The sequence below is a fragment of the Rhyacophila brunnea genome, unplaced genomic scaffold, assembly GCF_057557595.1.
Source record: "Rhyacophila brunnea isolate RB1 unplaced genomic scaffold, BYU_Rbru_1.0 scaffold_2, whole genome shotgun sequence".
Taxonomy (NCBI): domain Eukaryota; kingdom Metazoa; phylum Arthropoda; class Insecta; order Trichoptera; family Rhyacophilidae; genus Rhyacophila; species Rhyacophila brunnea.
Window position 1 is genome coordinate 16,365,652 of NW_028232859.1, and position 15,828 is coordinate 16,381,479.

Sequence of the window (15,828 nt, forward strand, 5' to 3'; positions counted from 1 at the left end):
CCTATGCGACAGGTCCAGCGCATCATCCTACACCCCCCCCCCCCTTGAGGTGACAGGGGTCATGATGGCAGTCTTTCTATTAAACTTGAAATCCGTATTATTCACATGGGCATGCGAGGTCTGCAATATTTAAATATACGTTTCAAAGTTAAACGGCTCTTCCATATCGGCACTCACCCTACACACGGGTTGGCCCTGTAGACCAGTACTTCTCAAACTGGGGGGGCCGTGGAACTCCTGCCAGGGAGCCGCGAAATATTCCAGTATTTAAAAAAACCAAAATCATAACGTGATCACTGGACGCCTGATACAAATCAGTCGAATTTTTACAAGATCATAATACTTATTCCGATATGGATGAGAATTGTAGAACTTTGTAATGAACTTCGCCTCTTTATTCATGTAGAGACGGCGCTGATGGTTGATAGATTGTTTTGCACGAGTCCCTATCGTGTATGATTGCAGCGGCTATAATGCGCTAGCCTTTTTAACAAAAACCTTAAATTGTTTTTGTATGAAGCTGTAATAAATTTGAAGTTATTTTTTTTTAATTTTTGCTTTACAAGCATTCTATTATTTTTAATAAAAATGTTAAATAAAGTAGTGTTGGTCACTAAAGACTAAAATGTTTGGGCAACCTTGGATTTATTTTTAGGTACCTACTGATTTAGGGGGCTGTGGTATGAAAAAGTCTGAGAAGCACTGCTGTAGACAATGAAAAACTCATCTCATAGACTAATAATTTATACTAACCACTCATATTTAGTAAAATCTAAATGATCCTATTGTGTCATCCAGTTAATTTAATAAAGAGGTTTATGTATGTATTTGTTATATTGAAAATAATTGCATCTGGCAATTCAAGTCTCTTATGTCACTTTAAACGTCAACTGAAAGTGACATGTCAATCAGTATTTTAGGCTCAAATCATATTTTATGAATTCTTTTCAATTGGATATATATAACTACATACATTAATGCCCGATCAATGGGATGATAAATTATCTCATGAGTATTATTACTGAAAATATCCAGAAATGGCTTCGGGTTTGTTGAATTCTGTTCGTAGATTGTCAACGAACTTGACAAAAACTAAACATGTTTGCATCATTGGATCTGGTCCTGCTGGGTTCTATGCCGCCCAGCACATCGCGAAGAACGTCCAAGATGTTCAAATTGACATTATAGAAAAGCTTCCAGTGCCCTTTGGTCTTGTCAGGTTGGAATGTTAATAGAATTTTCATTGAAATTTATTATGATAATTATTATACAATCCAGTATTAATCAAGAGATTGTTTAATATGCCAGTTTTCTGTCAGTTACCTTCAATGGGTAACGTGTCACAGAGCCAATACAAACTCAGAGAAACTAAAAAATCCCATTTTTTGTTGTGCAAATATGCAAAAACAGTTTTAGGTGAAACAAAGTCAATAGCCAAGTCCACATTTAGTCAATTCATCACCCACTTCCTCTTCAACTTTTAAATTCTGGTTTTACACCAAGTTTTGTGCATGCGCCGAGGAGATGAATCCGTTTTATTGTCTACATTCGTTCATCACAGCTTTCGTTAAGTTTTAGATAATACACCTAAATAGATTCGCAGGTGATGAATAAAATTATTCACGGTAATACAGCGCCACCACGGAGCGTACTTGGGAAACTAGTGCAAAAAGTTAAAAGAAAACAGTAAGATTTGGAATAACAAATACTTAATTGTATTAGTTGTTTGTTTTACTTATTGTCACAATCATATTTGTAATAAATAAGCATAATTGAGTGTGTCCTAACGACAAAATGGGTCATGGAACTAGTTTAGTGCCATCTATCGGTGTACTTTGTGTTACATTAATGATAAATATTCTTGTATGCATATTCACCCTCGCAAATAAAATAGTCTATGCCCGAACGTCATCTGATTCTGTTAAAATAAATAGTAAAATTATACTAGGTATATTGTAATTACATCAATTTAAGTTGAAGAAATTTAAATTTAATGATATAATATTTCTGACTACTGTTCAGAATAATGAGAATTATGAGCCATTTTGAAACCGATTTGAGGGCCGACGACGCATGCCCTGTGTTGAATTCGTGAGACGTACGAAAAAGTCCCGAGTGTAGACTTGGCTAATGAGATTGATATTTATTTGTATATATTATTATATTCCCTTTGATGGATCTGACATTTGTCATATACTCAGTCGATCTATAAACTAAGCTGTTATTGACTAATATTATGAATTGGGCTTACCCATTTTTTAATAATATAGACAGTGGGATAGCACAGGGTCAGGGGGAAAAAACCGGCAGTGTGTTATTTCCAGTGGTAATTCATGAACTCACTCAATCTGTATTATATTATTATTTATGCTCTATTTCCCAAAGCCATTTGAACCAGTAGAAAGCATTTTTATGTACATAACTCCATATTTGATGCAGTGCAAGAACCCAGTGGGTTGGGCGAATGGCTAACAACTATTCCTTGTAAAAAAAGTCAGTCAATACAATCTCCATCCTGTGGAGACCCATATGCTTCACTTAGGATCGATCATAGTTTTTTTTTTTTTTTTTTTTCGACCATGTCCGAACCTGATAGGATCATATGGGCCTCCACAGAGTGGAGGTTTGTATTGACAGATTTTGTTTTTTACGAGAAATGGATGTCAGCCACTTGCTCAACCTATTAGGTCCATACCCTGACACACACAAATTGAAAAACAATATGTGTACTTGCCAGACCCAGGATTCGAACCTAGTCTTTACCGTTGTCACGAAATAATAATAAATAATGACATTCGCTTTTTAAGTGTGTGCTAAGCTGCTAAATTTCATGTTATCAGCAAACAAAACTGAAAGAATAGGGCTATAGATGTAAAATTTTTGGTATTCATATTCACCATAAGTAATTCATTGTACTTCGATTCCATTGTCTGTCTATATAATGAATTTTAACATAGAAACTTATTTTTTCTATGTTGTAATAGATTGCCAAAAATTATCTTCACCGTTTCATATGATATTTCAGAACATGATGGAAAGCCAGAATGATCTAGAATTATTGATAAAACCATTGAAGTAAGTAAATCTTGAAATCATAAAAAATTGTATCGATAACTTTTGAATGATTATATCTGATTCGTATAATCAGCAAATAAATACAGATTTATTTTATCTGTAGAAGACTTTCTGATAAACAGTTTGATTCAACGCCTGAACAAAAACTAAGCTTAATTGATAGTAAGAAAGCATTTGGCTTGCGCTTAATCTCGGCAATATGCGTTAGACTAAGATCGAAATCATTTGATTGCATAAGATAGGTAGACCACTGCGAAGTGAGTGGTGAAGCCACTAAATGGATGTTTGGCTGATCGGTGATTAACCAAATTAATAGTGCGGTTCGTTTTGATTAAATATGATTTTTTAAATTATGCAATGAACACTTGGCATACACATATTTCAACTACTTATTTATTTGGACATGTGGCAGTTTTGCAAGACATTATCATAATTATTATTTATCACTTTATGACCAGCATAATTTCTAAAAAAGCTAAATTTCATATATACTTATTTCAGTGTAAGAAATGTATGTGCTACAGTGTTTTTCTTATACCTGCGGACCACTGCAAATAGGAAAAATGTTTTGCGGACCACTAATGCAGAAATAAAAAATATTATTTATATGGTAACATATAATAACATCTGATCGCAGTTGATTTTGTCACGTAAAACAATTAATCTATTTTAACATATTGGCTACGGGGAACGTGGAATCCACGTCGTCGGTATTTTTGTGTAGCGGTGGGGAACGCGTTTTCCGCGTCATTCGATATAGTCGACATTAATCGCTCATTACTCCTTGAATGTTTTTTTTTTTAAATTTTATTGTCTTCACAATAATTGTTCACAAGCCATGCGTTATTGATATACTGATTTTTAATGGGTGGCCATGTCCGCAATTATGAAGTAAAGCCATTTAAATAATGTAATATTTTATCGCGTATCCCAAACACGGATGATAACAACACCTATCACAATGGTATGTTTGTAATCGAGCGATCAAGCTGAGCGAATCAATCAGGACTCCCAAACATTATGTATTACATTAATTAATGATAAACTAACAGAGGCATCTATATTCAATATGCGGCTATGCCTATTGCGTTTTACTATGTAGAGGTAGACCAACAAATACGTCAGGTGCACCCATAGACTGCTCGATTTATTATAAGTTCTATGAGATATAAGGTGTCATCTACCAAAATATTTTCAAAGTAGATGCGCAAATTCTATGAAACGTAAGTTGAATGCCAAGCTTCCAAATTCAAAGTTTTTATTTAAAAATCAAATAACTTAAAATAACATTAATTTATACATAATTTTAGATTAAAAAAAATGTTGTATTCAATGTTCAATGAAAACAAATTATTGTGCACTATTTTTTCAGATCCCTATATGGCCACATCCTTACAAAAGTCTCTCTTCGCCACTGGTTATAGTAGTGAATTATGGTTTGACGTTTTTAGACAACTATATTTTATACTGATTCACATGATATATGCGATATATTCCACCTACGTGAAGATGAGTATATGTGGACGTTGTTTTATAATTCTTAAAATAGGGTCTGCTTAACTCATCCGGTATACTTCCTTGTACCTATCTAATTAATATTTTTCGTATTTACACTTTTCTACTGTTTAATAACTTAATACTGATCTATTTCTTTTTATTATATAATACTGTTTTAATAATAATATTTCTTTGTTTCTAAATGTCATGTTGTGAACGTCTTAAATTAATAATTTGTAATGTTCACTATATGAAAAAAAAAAAAAAAAAAAAAAAATTTGAAATTTGAATGATTAAATATTCTTACAAGCATCTATTAATAGCAGTGGCGAAGGGTGGAGGTAGGCTGTTAAGATCCGCCATAAACAGTGCACATTAAACTTTTTCAGACATAGATATTTGTTTTCGTTGAAATAAGACTACAATTTACAGATAATGTTGGTTAGTTTTTAAAATTCAATTAAACCCTGAGAAACCAAGCCATAATAGATAATAGTCAAAAAATACATGTATATCTATAAAATATCTAAAATTATGCAATTAAATCATACATAACTTTGAATATTTTATAAATAGAATAATATTTTATATATATTATAGTTTGGCGTAGGCAGGGCTTAATGAATTTAAAAAAAATAACCAAGAATATGTGCAATATGTATTTTTAATCCAACAAAAACAAATAACTATGAATGAAAAAGTGTGCACAATTTTGTCGTATTGCCCAAATTAGACTAAAACTATTATGGTTTCGTTTAGGCAGGGTTTGGTTGATTTTTAAAAACTAACTAACACCATCTGTAAATTGTAGTCTTAGTTCAATAAAAACGAATACATATGACTAAAAAAGTTTAGTGAGCACTATTTATAGCGAATCTTAACAGCCTACCTCCACCCTTCGCCACTGATTAATAGTGAATGGTGGTGAAGGATGAGGACATAAATATTTGATTCAATATACACTCGATCCTCTTTTTGCACGGGGGATACGTTCCGAAGACTACCGTGCAAAACAAAACCGTGTAAAAAAAGATAAGGTACCCATACAAAAATGAGAGATAGGTTCCATTACTTAAAATCAACTCAAAATATGGAATTCTTGAACTAAAAAATAAATCGAATTTATTTATTATTTATAGACTATAATATGTATAGTTTTCGAATTAAATTTAATTTAGCGCAGATAAATATATTCATTCAGTCTCGTTACTTGGCAATAAACGTGCCCGTTTACTGCTGTTTTTCTTTGACAAAAAATCACTCTCATTGCTGGAAATATTTTTAATGACGCTGACGCCGAAGCACGCGGCGTGTCTCTCGTATCGAACCCGAAGTGACTGACTAGTGGCGCCATGTCTGTACGTATGTATTTCTGGGCGGCAACCGGTGACAACATATGTACGCACCAGTGGCGTGTGGTCCATTACAACGCAATTCTTTGATAAATATGTACATTCATACGTATTTTTATTCTTTTTAGTTTTTTTAAACTGTGTTAAAGCAAAAAAATCAGTGTAAATAAAAGATAATAAAAAATAATCGGTACTTTTTTTTAAACCGTGCAAAATGAGGATCAGGTGTATAAAGAAAATGTTTATTTTTTAGATTTGGTGTAGCTCCCGATCATCCAGAAGTAAAAAATGTGATCAACACTTTTACAAAGACAGCGCAAAGTGAAAAAGTAAACTTTTATGGTAATATTACGCTCGGGAAAGATGTTACATTATCTCAACTTAAAGAAAACTACCACGCTGTGCTATTGGTGATTTTTAATTTCATAACTCAAACCTATTTAATGCATAATAAAATAATTTATATTGAAATATTGCAAAACTGAAACAGAATTAATTTATTTTGACCAATGCAATATTAATATGAAAGCAATACCGAATAGAAGAAGAATAAAATTTCTATTGATATTTTTTCCCAATCACTGCTGTACATCACTGTTACAATCACTGCACTGCTGACTACTACTGTTAATTAATATTTAATTACCACATTTAAATATCATGTTAATTATATCTAATGGCCAACTAATCCAAACGCACCAGTTGCAGTGTCAGCACTAAATGAGTTAACTAGAATGACATTGCAATATGCGTTAGGTAATCTAATCACATACACACTACTCAGGAATCAATGTGACACCAAAGATTATGTTTATTTCCATGACTTTTTAATATAAGTAATGTTTAATTTTATTTGTAGGCATACGGAGCAGAGCATGATAGAAAACTTCACATTCCTAATGAAGATTGTTTGAATGTACTGTCAGCAAGATCATTTGTTGGATGGTATAATGGCGTTCCAGGCCATCAAAATCTAAAGGTACTAGTTTGAACAGTAGTCCCAAAACGTTTGAATTATAGATGACCTTCTGCTTCGTTAGTCTGGTATTGTATTAGACTATTATTAGGGAGTGATTATTATATTTTAGCATTTCATATTTTTCGTGTTCTACAATCAATAATTTTGTTGGTTTATTTCATGCTGCCCTTCATTTTGAAACGACCAGTGACAACATTGGCCACCAGTTAACACTCTTTATCATAGACCAATCTTTCATGACCCACGATGGCCGCGTGGCGTAAGCGCCGGCCTATAGCGTCAAGGGTCCAAGGTTCGAATCCTGGATCTGGCGAGTACACATATTGTTTTTCAATTTGTGTATGAGTCAGAGTATGGACCTAATAAGACTTTTCATTACACTAAAAGGTTTTATAAAATATTCTTCATAAAAGATCTTTGACAGTCTAATATCTGCCTTAGCTTTGATGTTTTACATTCAATTCTTTCACACAAAGCAAAGTTAATAATTCTTGATATCCTTATAGTTTTTTGTTTTTATCTTTCAATATTCCAGGTGGATCTATGTGGTTCATCTGTGGCAGTACTGGGTCAGGGAAATGTAGCAATGGATGTTGCTAGGATTCTTCTCACACCCATTGACATTTTGAAAAAAACTGACATAACAGAACATTCATTGGCAGTATTGTCACGGTCAAAAGTGACGAATGTTCATCTCATCGGAAGAAGAGGTCCTCTGCAGGCCGCTTTCACTATAAAAGAATTAAGAGAACAAATAAAGTTGCCCCAGTGTAAAAGCGTGTGGAGAGAAAACGATTTTAATGGTGTACAATCAATATTGACTGATTTAGCCCGACCGAGGAAGAGAATCACGGAACTAATGTTGAAAAGTGTCTCGGATACAGAATCAAAACCATCAAATTGCAAAAGATTTTTACCTATTTTTCACAGAAGTCCTGTTAAATTTCTTACAACAGATTCGGGCAGGTTGATCGGTGTAGAATTAGCACTAAACAGAATGGTCGGCGAAGACATTTTAACTCAGACTTGCATCAGTACGGAACAAAGAGAAATCTTGAATTGTGATTTAGTTTTAAGAAGTATCGGTTATAAGAGCATTCAAGTTGATAGAGATATTAATTTTAATGCAGCGAAGGGATATGTTGTGAATAATTTAGGAAGAGTGTTGAATTTGAGTAATGATGACCAAGCAATAAAGATAGATGACAGTCTAGTGGACAGGGGACTTTACGTCACCGGTTGGTTGAGAACAGGTCCTATGGGTGTGATTTTGACTACCATGTCGAACGCATTTGAAGTTGCTGGTAATATTTGCAAGGATTTTGAAATACATGGTGAATTGCTTCAATGTGATAAAATGAAATCTGGTTTTCTAGGTGTAAAAGCAATTTTAAAAGAGAAGAATGTCCAGGTTGTGGATTGGAATGACTGGGAAAAGATAGACAAGTTTGAGACAGAGGCGGGAAAGAAAGTAGGAAAGCCGAGAGAGAAAATTTGTGATGTTGAAAAAATGCTAGAAATATGCAGTTAATAAATGCAAAAATAACCTTTTATACCTAATCGACAATGAATATTTTTAATAAATAAAGAGTAACAATGTTATTTTTGACTGATGTTTTATAACAAATTTATATACTTAGTTGTGGTGTAGTAGTTTTGATCAACTTACCACAACGTATATATTTTGAAGATTACACAGGTTATTTTTAGATAAAAATATGAAGTTAAAGATGCATAGATATGTATATTTATAACCCTCATTACGTGAAAAAGATATTGTTTGCAACCACCACATTAGGTATTTATGATAATTACTACATTTTTTAATTGTTTATAAAGTTAATTTAAACTGTATCATTGTAAAGCTAAAAGTAAAGATAAAATCGGAATAAAACTGTTCTGATTAAAAGCATTTCTAACATGTATGAATGCTAACGTTTTTCATTATTGCTGATGTATCATACTTTTAAAATACTATTTAGCCATTAATATCTTGTGTGCCAACAGATGGTATTGTATGTATGAAATATATAATTAGTAAACACATATAATAATGCAATATACATTGATATTAGGGTTTTTCATTTTTTATGGTGAAATACTATTCATTATCTATACATGGCATCCCATTTCAAAACCATGACTTGTTAATATATAAACAATCATTTACAGTTGCCTCTAATTACACACTCCGGCGACCCATTTGCTGTCTTGGAAAAAAGGTGACTTTTTAAGATATAACATGCACACTAAAAGTAAACGGTTTCACACTGAATTATCAGTTATTTTTATAAGACTTGAAAATGAATTATTTCAGTTTGAATATGGCTAGTTACGTTTACGGAAAGAACATAATATGTGAAAGTAGTTGTCTTATACAATTCAAATAAGCTTTTTTCCATGTATTTAACAATGACATGATTAATTAATAATATTGTTTTTATTCTATTTTTATATTTGGCTACAAGCACCTGATGGTATGTAGTTTCAACACTAACGTTTAATGTTAACTTATAAGAATTTTAACACAATGTTTTACATGAATAGATATATTTTTATAAAAAAGTACAAATTGTTGTCTTTGGCAGTACTTATTTTTTATGTTCATGTAACATTTATTAACTTATAATTTAAGTTAATCTCACTATTTGTCGGTAGTGGTTACCAAGTAACCTATACCTATTACCTATCCCAGCATATTATATTAACACAGGAGTTATATTTTGAGGTTTGCAATATAACTAGATATAATGTGTATTATTAATAACATAGAATGTATGTGCATACATACATATTATAATCATTATGTATACAATCTTTCTAATGAAATATTAAAACTTAAAAAAAAAATTAAATATCTTATTTATTGCTGTTGTCAAATAATCAAACAATCCGCAAAACACATTGGCGGTATATGGCGCAAAAACATCTCTGGTTATATTATATTGTATATAAAAATATATATAATAATTATATAGATTTTAATGTCCATAGAACTTGAGGAAGCAAGGGGATGTAAAAAAACAAATAAAAATACAAGATCATTTATTTTAAAAACCAAGAGGGTTCCGAAATTGAAATACATAAATTAACACATTTCCATTTAAAAATATATAAAATGTGCCAATTTGTATATTTCTCATTTCCAATATCCACAATCAAACAATACACCCACTCAAACAAATTTACCAATTCAAAACCTGATAAAGTTCACAAAAAGACAAATTAGATAAATATTATTTTCATTTTTCCAAACGAAACTAAAGATTTTGCCACAGGAAAATTCAAATCTTTAAAAAAATGCTTAACATTATACATTGTCAATTTTAAAAGATAAGTGAGTACACACATATATATTTTATTAATTTTTAGAAACAACATTTCTAAGACACTATGTAGTGGAGTTCGGGTGTATATAATGTGTGTAATTAATTTAATTTGTCATTCCGAATAAATTCGATAATAAATTCTTCTTCATATATGGACACCACGCGGCGCCTCCAAGAATCCCTGTCACACGCCAGTCTTTTTGTTTGGTTCCAGGTCAAACCAGCATCCCGTAGCTCCACCGTATACACTATAGATAGTATTTAGCGGCCTTCCAGGACGCCGGAATCCGGTCGGCCTGAAGAAAAGGGAAGCCAGGTTGAAGTTGTCTTCTGACATCAGCAGCACGTGGTCGAGCCAGATCTAACGTCGCTTCTTCACTCTCAGCGTGATGAAAGGCTGCTTGGTGCGTTCTCTTATCTCCTCGTTACTCCTAAAGTCATACCACCGCATACCCAGTATCCGTCGCAAACATCTGTTTTCGAAGCTCAGTATACAGTTGCTATGAGTCTTCGTAAGGTGCTACGATTCTCTACCGTAAAGCAGCACCGTCATAATGCACGCATCGAATAGGCGGCATTTGGTTTTAACCGAGTATAATCGTGAGTCCCAGACACTCCGCATCGAGTCAAATGTTGCTCCAGCCATTCCCATTCGGATAGTGAGCTCTCTCTGGAGAATGCCGTCTCCCGTGATGTGTACCCCCAGGTATTAGAAGCTGTCGACGCTCTCGATGTTTTGCCTGTCGCTAATCAGAACGAAATCTGGATCAGCATAGGTGCTATTGTACAAAACAGTGGTTTTCTTCACGTTGATTTTCAAATCAATGCGAGATGAGTTTTCATAGGACAGCGTCATCGGCGTATTCCAGGTCACATAGCTTCACCGTGGTGGTAACAGATATGCCTCGGTCAGATGGTATTGACTTCCGTAGTATGAAGTCAAAGAGGATGATGAAGAGAAACATAGCAAGGACACAACCCTGTCTGACTCTGGTCGTGACCCTGAACCATTCCGTGACGGTGTTCTGACAATTCTAACAGAGCATTCGCTATTTTCGTGCAGGCATTTGATTATCGAGTAATAAATACTATGATATAACTTCACTTTTTATGTGGATCCATTACGGTACTATAAGGGAATGCTCGTTATGTAACCCGTTTTTTCTTGCGCGATATATCAATGTGTCAATATCATACATAACTGATTCTCTTAAACTATGGTCCATCTTTTTCAATTTGATCGATAGCAGCTCACAGAATAAATCACATTCGTCTTTTCTAACATCAGACGTCTCTGAGGCGGATTTGAGGAAACCGAATGTCTCATTTATCTGCCGCTTCCCTGTAATAGCTGCCACCAGTTCAGGAGTCACTTTACTGTCCGTGAAAGGAGGTGGTGTTTGTAGATTCCGTCGTGGGTTTGGTTCACGTATTGATCTCGTTGGCACCTCTGGTTCTATGAAACAAACGATAGGTACATTAATTGGAGCAGAAATTTTTCAACTTGGTGAAGGAGTGCATTGAATTATTTATCCATTTACCAGCTCCCGGCTCCCCTTGCGACTCTTCAAATTAAAGTCACTTTGATAGTTGCCATATAAATTAACATCATGCATTCGCACTTCGGTTCAAGGTTGCATCACCAGTCCCGTGCGGCTCTGCTCGGGAAAAAATGAGGGCTTAAATTCTTTGATCTGGCACATGTAAGGGTTATGTTAGGTGGCCGCACATCGACGTGGCTGCATACACATAACGGGTGCGGAGGTGGGAGTTTTACACACCATGTTCCTCATGCAAATAAATATATATAGCCTTGATTATCTGAATTCGACTAAGGATTATGAGTTCAGATAACGACATGGATGAATGAATGGTGTATTCCAGAAACTTGAAAGAGCTTCAGAAACATACCTAGGTATGTATTACATTATTGGAAAAACAAGTGTGATTCAAAAACATATATTGTGTTTTAGGGGTAGGGGATATTTGAAGAAAAATTATTAAATTAAAAATTTATAGTAAGGTTTATATTTATTTTTTCGATCATCCTAATTTATCACCAATTATTTAAACACTTCAAATTGTCAACACTAGTTTTTACACTTGCTTCTTTACTTAGTAATAAGGTTTTCACATGAATTTATTGTATTGATTTTTTAAATAAAGAAGAATCAACTGTATTCTGTACTGATGACAAAAATGGAATAATACAAAACTTAAATCAATTAGAATTCAAATTACATTAAGTACCCAAAATTTTTAAATATCCGAGGACACCAAGAGCCCTATGCGTAATCATAATTATGGGTCACAATGTCCCAGTCGGTTTGTCATTTTGTATTAAAAATGTACATATTTCTGATCTACAAGCTAAATATCGATAATTTAAGACCTAAAATGCCATCTATAGTATTTTTATAGAGTAATATATATTGTCTTAAAATAATATTTATTTTGAGATAAGTATCTAGTTTTCAACAAGTAGACCCTAAAATGTGAAAGTGTACATTGTTTTAAAAACACGATATCCTTTTTTAAAAATGGTTATAGTTGTAAACAAGTCTTTCTGACACTGAGTTTTCGGTGTCAGAAAGGGGGATGTAGAAGACCATTTAACATGTATAAATAATGTGACCAGTCGTCCCGTTTTCACCGGGACAGTTCCGTTTTCAGGTGGCGTGTCCCAGTGTCCCCAAACACAGCTCCGGGACGCCAAAATGTCCCGTTTTCGAAAAGAAAGAAACTTGTGACAAAGATACAGAAATATTTGATAAGTAGTCACTTTTTTCTAATTACATTACACCGCAAAAAGTGTCTCAATGTAACACTGGGAATATTCCAACGGAAAGTCGTTGGGTGGAGTTGTTCAAACACTTTCGCGCCAATAATTTTTGTATAATTATTGAATATAAGTCTGCCCGGCACTAATGTACCGGTAGAAAGGGTCTTCTCTCTTATGAATAAGTTGTAGACGAGTGAAAAAACACAGTTGAAAGTAGATGTCCTTAAAGCAATGTTAGCAATTAGCAAAGCAATTATAAAAATAAATTTCGAAAAAGTCCTGTCTAAAATCTGTGTAAAAAATGATTAGTTATTAATTTTATTTTGTCCAGCTTTCAAAAAGAAAATAATATGATAAGCCTAGTTATAAGCAATATGGCTAGAATGAAATACCTGAATCATTGCTATTGCTTCTGCTTCTGTCTTTTCTTCGGGAGTCACTGTCATCTTCTTCTTCTCGGAAACTTTCATTGCAATCCTGAAACTTGCAAATTAAAAACCATCATCAACTGCATAATATAACAAAAATCAAAGAATTACTTGCAAGGAAATGTAAAATATAGTCATTACGATGTAACATTTTTAAAACTAACAAATGCAATCTGCAGTTTGTATTCTTGGTTCAATGAAAACAAATAAGTAGGTATATATGACAAAATTTAGTGTGGACTATTTATGGCGGATTTCCACAGCCTACCTCCACCCTTTGCCACTGTGATATAATATTTATTATTATTATTAAGTGACAAAATGTTTTACTTCATTTATCACCAGTCAAAGTGGACGTGGAATATATGCAACTTATATGCAGTGTAAATGGAAACTTTGCAATTTTTGATGGTATTGACGTGTGTGTCGCTCTTAAAAAAACTGAACATCTGTTGTTTGTTCTCTCAAGGTGCAGACCTAACCTGCGATTGGTAATGTCAATTGGGGAGGCAATAATTATGTTCATCCGAATCACTTTGGATATTGATATATTCCACTTACGTGAGATGGTTAAGGCGGTTATTTAATATTTTTTAAATAGGTTTTACTTAGTTTATTTAAATATTGTGAACACTAATTATCTCTATTGTGAACGCTTTGTTACTACAAGTTACTACAAGCGATATATATCACTATACTTAAATAAATTTGAATTTGAATAAACATAAAACATCCTCGAAAATGACAAAGCTATGATAACTGTTGGTAAGTACCTCAAATTATTAACTGTCAAATGTTTTAATAATGACAGTCTAATACGTGTATAATTATGGTGAATGTGATGAATAGAGCTATTCCATCTAAAATTTCAATTGACCAAATACCAAATTTTACGATGGTGAAATGAAGCGATATTTTGAAAGGAACATGGTTGGTTTTATTAAAATTGATAAATGATATATATACATAAACATGACGTGTGTTCAGTAAAACCTGAGGCAATCCATGAGGATCCAATTTCTGAATTTTCCAGATGTGAAATAGGTTTATTTATGACCAAGGCGAAGATATTCAAACTAATATAATTTGATTTATAACATGTACGTAGAATTCTACTAACGAATTGAGTTTACACTCAAACCCTCCTCCCTTCCGCTTCCCTACCGGCTTTCAACTTTTCTCGGTAGATTGTTTATAATCTGCTTGTTAGCTTGTTCGATGATGACACTGGGCGAGTTTACAAGCAGATTGTAAATTTGCCAACAAGCAGCTTGTAAAGTAGCTCAATGTCATTGAGGCTTTAGGGACATTATGCGTCAAATACATTGAGCTACTTTACGAGCTGCTTGTTGGCGAATTTACAATCTGCCTGTAAAGTCGCCCAGTGTCATCATCGAACAAGCTAACAAGCAGATTGTAAACAATCTACCGAGAAAAGTTGAAAGCCGGTCAACTTTACACTCTACACGCTGGCGTGTGGGCCTACTGCGTCTGGAACTTTTTTTAGATCTATTTGGCAGTATCGAATCAAAAGAAACATATTAATACTTTTTAATTAGGCATTTAATTAATTAAATCAATTAGAATGAAACAATCGTTTTGAAATTAAAAACGCTGATTTTTTTCAAATATAATGCGAGATAAGATGATGAAGTGAAAAGATTATGAAACTAATGCCGGGTTTACCTCCATATCAATGTCTTTCAGATACAGTGGACCAAGAAATCTCTCCATGGTGGCATACGCAAACCAACTTGGTTTGTATACAACTTCACCTGACACCATGGATCGCTTTTTTTTGTGCATAAGTTGCCTAAATGTTGCCATTAAACCATCTTTTTTAGTTTTTAACTGTTTTACTGTACAATCAACTTTCATAGCTTCTTGAATACGGTTCCATGCATTTAAATTCTTCGATCGGTCTTTATGTTGAGGATTCCTAGGATTCCAAATACAATCTTCGTTTTCATACAACTTCAAAAATTCCATAATCATACTGGTTGACCAATCCATTATGAAGTGAAAGATTCAAACTTCTTTTTATCAGTAATAATTATTCTACTACAAGTTTTATAACGTCGATCTACATTATAAAAGAAAACGTTTACTGTAATTCATGACATAACTTGATTATAATTCAGGTATGAACTAGTAATGCAAATTTTTAATTTTCTCTATCTAGTACATAATATCTCTTGTGAGTAATAAATAACAGAATTGATGCCGGATCGCTAATAATAATAAATATTATGACAGCTAATAACCTTGATGCTAGATTACCACTGATTACCACAGACAATAAAACACCAAAAGCCCCAGTGAATATGGTGGGAATTATCGCACATTGCAATAATCAAAATTCATAAAAAAAAAATTACTTTCATTT

The 15,828-nt window shown here is 33.3% G+C and overlaps 2 protein-coding genes across 3 annotated transcripts; one reads left to right on the forward strand and one right to left on the reverse strand.

The window, feature by feature from the left end:
• The first annotated feature begins 857 nt into the window (after nucleotides 1-857).
• dare (NADPH:adrenodoxin oxidoreductase, mitochondrial) lies at nucleotides 858-9,743 on the forward strand. Its single transcript, XM_085947215.1, has 4 exons — nucleotides 858-1,219; nucleotides 6,178-6,334; nucleotides 6,784-6,903; nucleotides 7,439-9,743. The coding sequence occupies exons 1-4, from the start codon at nucleotides 1,038-1,040 to the stop codon at nucleotides 8,432-8,434; spliced, it is 1,455 nt and encodes a 484-aa protein (XP_085803341.1). The 5' UTR covers nucleotides 858-1,037; the 3' UTR covers nucleotides 8,435-9,743.
• Nucleotides 9,744-9,932: 189 nt separating this feature from the next.
• Nucleotides 9,933-15,735, reverse strand: LOC147071951 (uncharacterized). Of its 2 annotated transcripts, none has more exons than XM_085947522.1 (3): nucleotides 15,129-15,735; nucleotides 13,407-13,497; nucleotides 9,933-11,688 (listed from the first exon to the last, which is right to left on the reverse strand). In XM_085947522.1, exons 1-3 carry the CDS (start codon nucleotides 15,453-15,455, stop codon nucleotides 11,354-11,356), a joined length of 753 nt encoding a protein of 250 aa, XP_085803648.1. In that variant the 5' UTR covers nucleotides 15,456-15,735; the 3' UTR covers nucleotides 9,933-11,353. The 2 variants fall into 2 exon arrangements, with proteins under 2 accessions (XP_085803648.1, XP_085803649.1); XM_085947523.1 differs by having other exon boundaries at nucleotides 13,407-13,491; nucleotides 15,129-15,726.
• Nucleotides 15,736-15,828: the final 93 nt, after the last annotated feature.

Coding starts and splice junctions, on each gene's coding strand:
- LOC147071951 (XM_085947522.1), bottom strand. CDS start 15,455: ATGGATTGGTCAACCAGTATGATTATGGAATTTTTGAAGTTGTATGAA. Junction 13,498..15,128: donor TGAAAGACATTGATATGGAG/GTAAACCCGGCA, acceptor TTAATTTGCAAG/TTTCAGGATTGCAATGAAAG. Junction 11,689..13,406: donor AAGCAATAGCAATGATTCAG/GTATTTCATTCT, acceptor TTTGTTTCATAG/AACCAGAGGTGCCAACGAGA.
- dare (XM_085947215.1), top strand. CDS start 1,038: ATGGCTTCGGGTTTGTTGAATTCTGTTCGTAGATTGTCAACGAACTTG. Junction 1,220..6,177: donor GTGCCCTTTGGTCTTGTCAG/GTTGGAATGTTA, acceptor TTTATTTTTTAG/ATTTGGTGTAGCTCCCGATC. Junction 6,904..7,438: donor CAGGCCATCAAAATCTAAAG/GTACTAGTTTGA, acceptor TCAATATTCCAG/GTGGATCTATGTGGTTCATC.